Source organism: Antrostomus carolinensis, unplaced genomic scaffold (genome assembly GCF_000700745.2).
Source record: "Antrostomus carolinensis isolate BGI_N321 unplaced genomic scaffold, ASM70074v2 scaffold13699, whole genome shotgun sequence".
NCBI classification, from domain to species: Eukaryota; Metazoa; Chordata; class Aves; order Caprimulgiformes; family Caprimulgidae; genus Antrostomus; species Antrostomus carolinensis.
The window spans coordinates 1,900-2,143 of NW_010337940.1; the positions used below are offsets into that span (position 1 = coordinate 1,900).

Consider the following 244-nt stretch of genomic DNA (forward strand, 5'->3'; position numbering starts at 1 on the left):
GACCATCTGGAGGAGCTGTAGGAGTTGGGGTGACCATCATGGTTTGGTGGGGATGGAGTTGGGGTGACCACCACCATCTGGTGGCACTGAAGGTGGAGGTGACCCCCATGTCCTGGTGGGCCCACGGGGTTGGTGATGTCCCGGTGATGTCCCCTGGCAGGGCTGGTGACAGGGTGGTCCTTGGCCTTCCTGGCCTTCGAGCGCTACATCGTCATCTGCAAACCCCTGGGCAGCTTCCGCTTCA

The 244-nt window shown here is 61.9% G+C and overlaps 1 protein-coding gene across 1 annotated transcript in view; it reads left to right on the forward strand.

Annotated features, from left to right (window-relative positions):
- Positions 1-238, forward strand: part of LOC104530678 (ultraviolet-sensitive opsin-like) — a gene marked incomplete at its 3' end in the record, with an annotated part of 1,721 nt that extends 1,483 nt beyond the window's left edge. Inside the window, exon 2 of the mRNA XM_010175348.1 lies at positions 161-238. Within this exon, the coding sequence (XP_010173650.1) occupies positions 161-238 (78 nt within the window). The remainder of the gene's footprint in view (positions 1-160) is intronic.
- Positions 239-244: the final 6 nt, after the last annotated feature.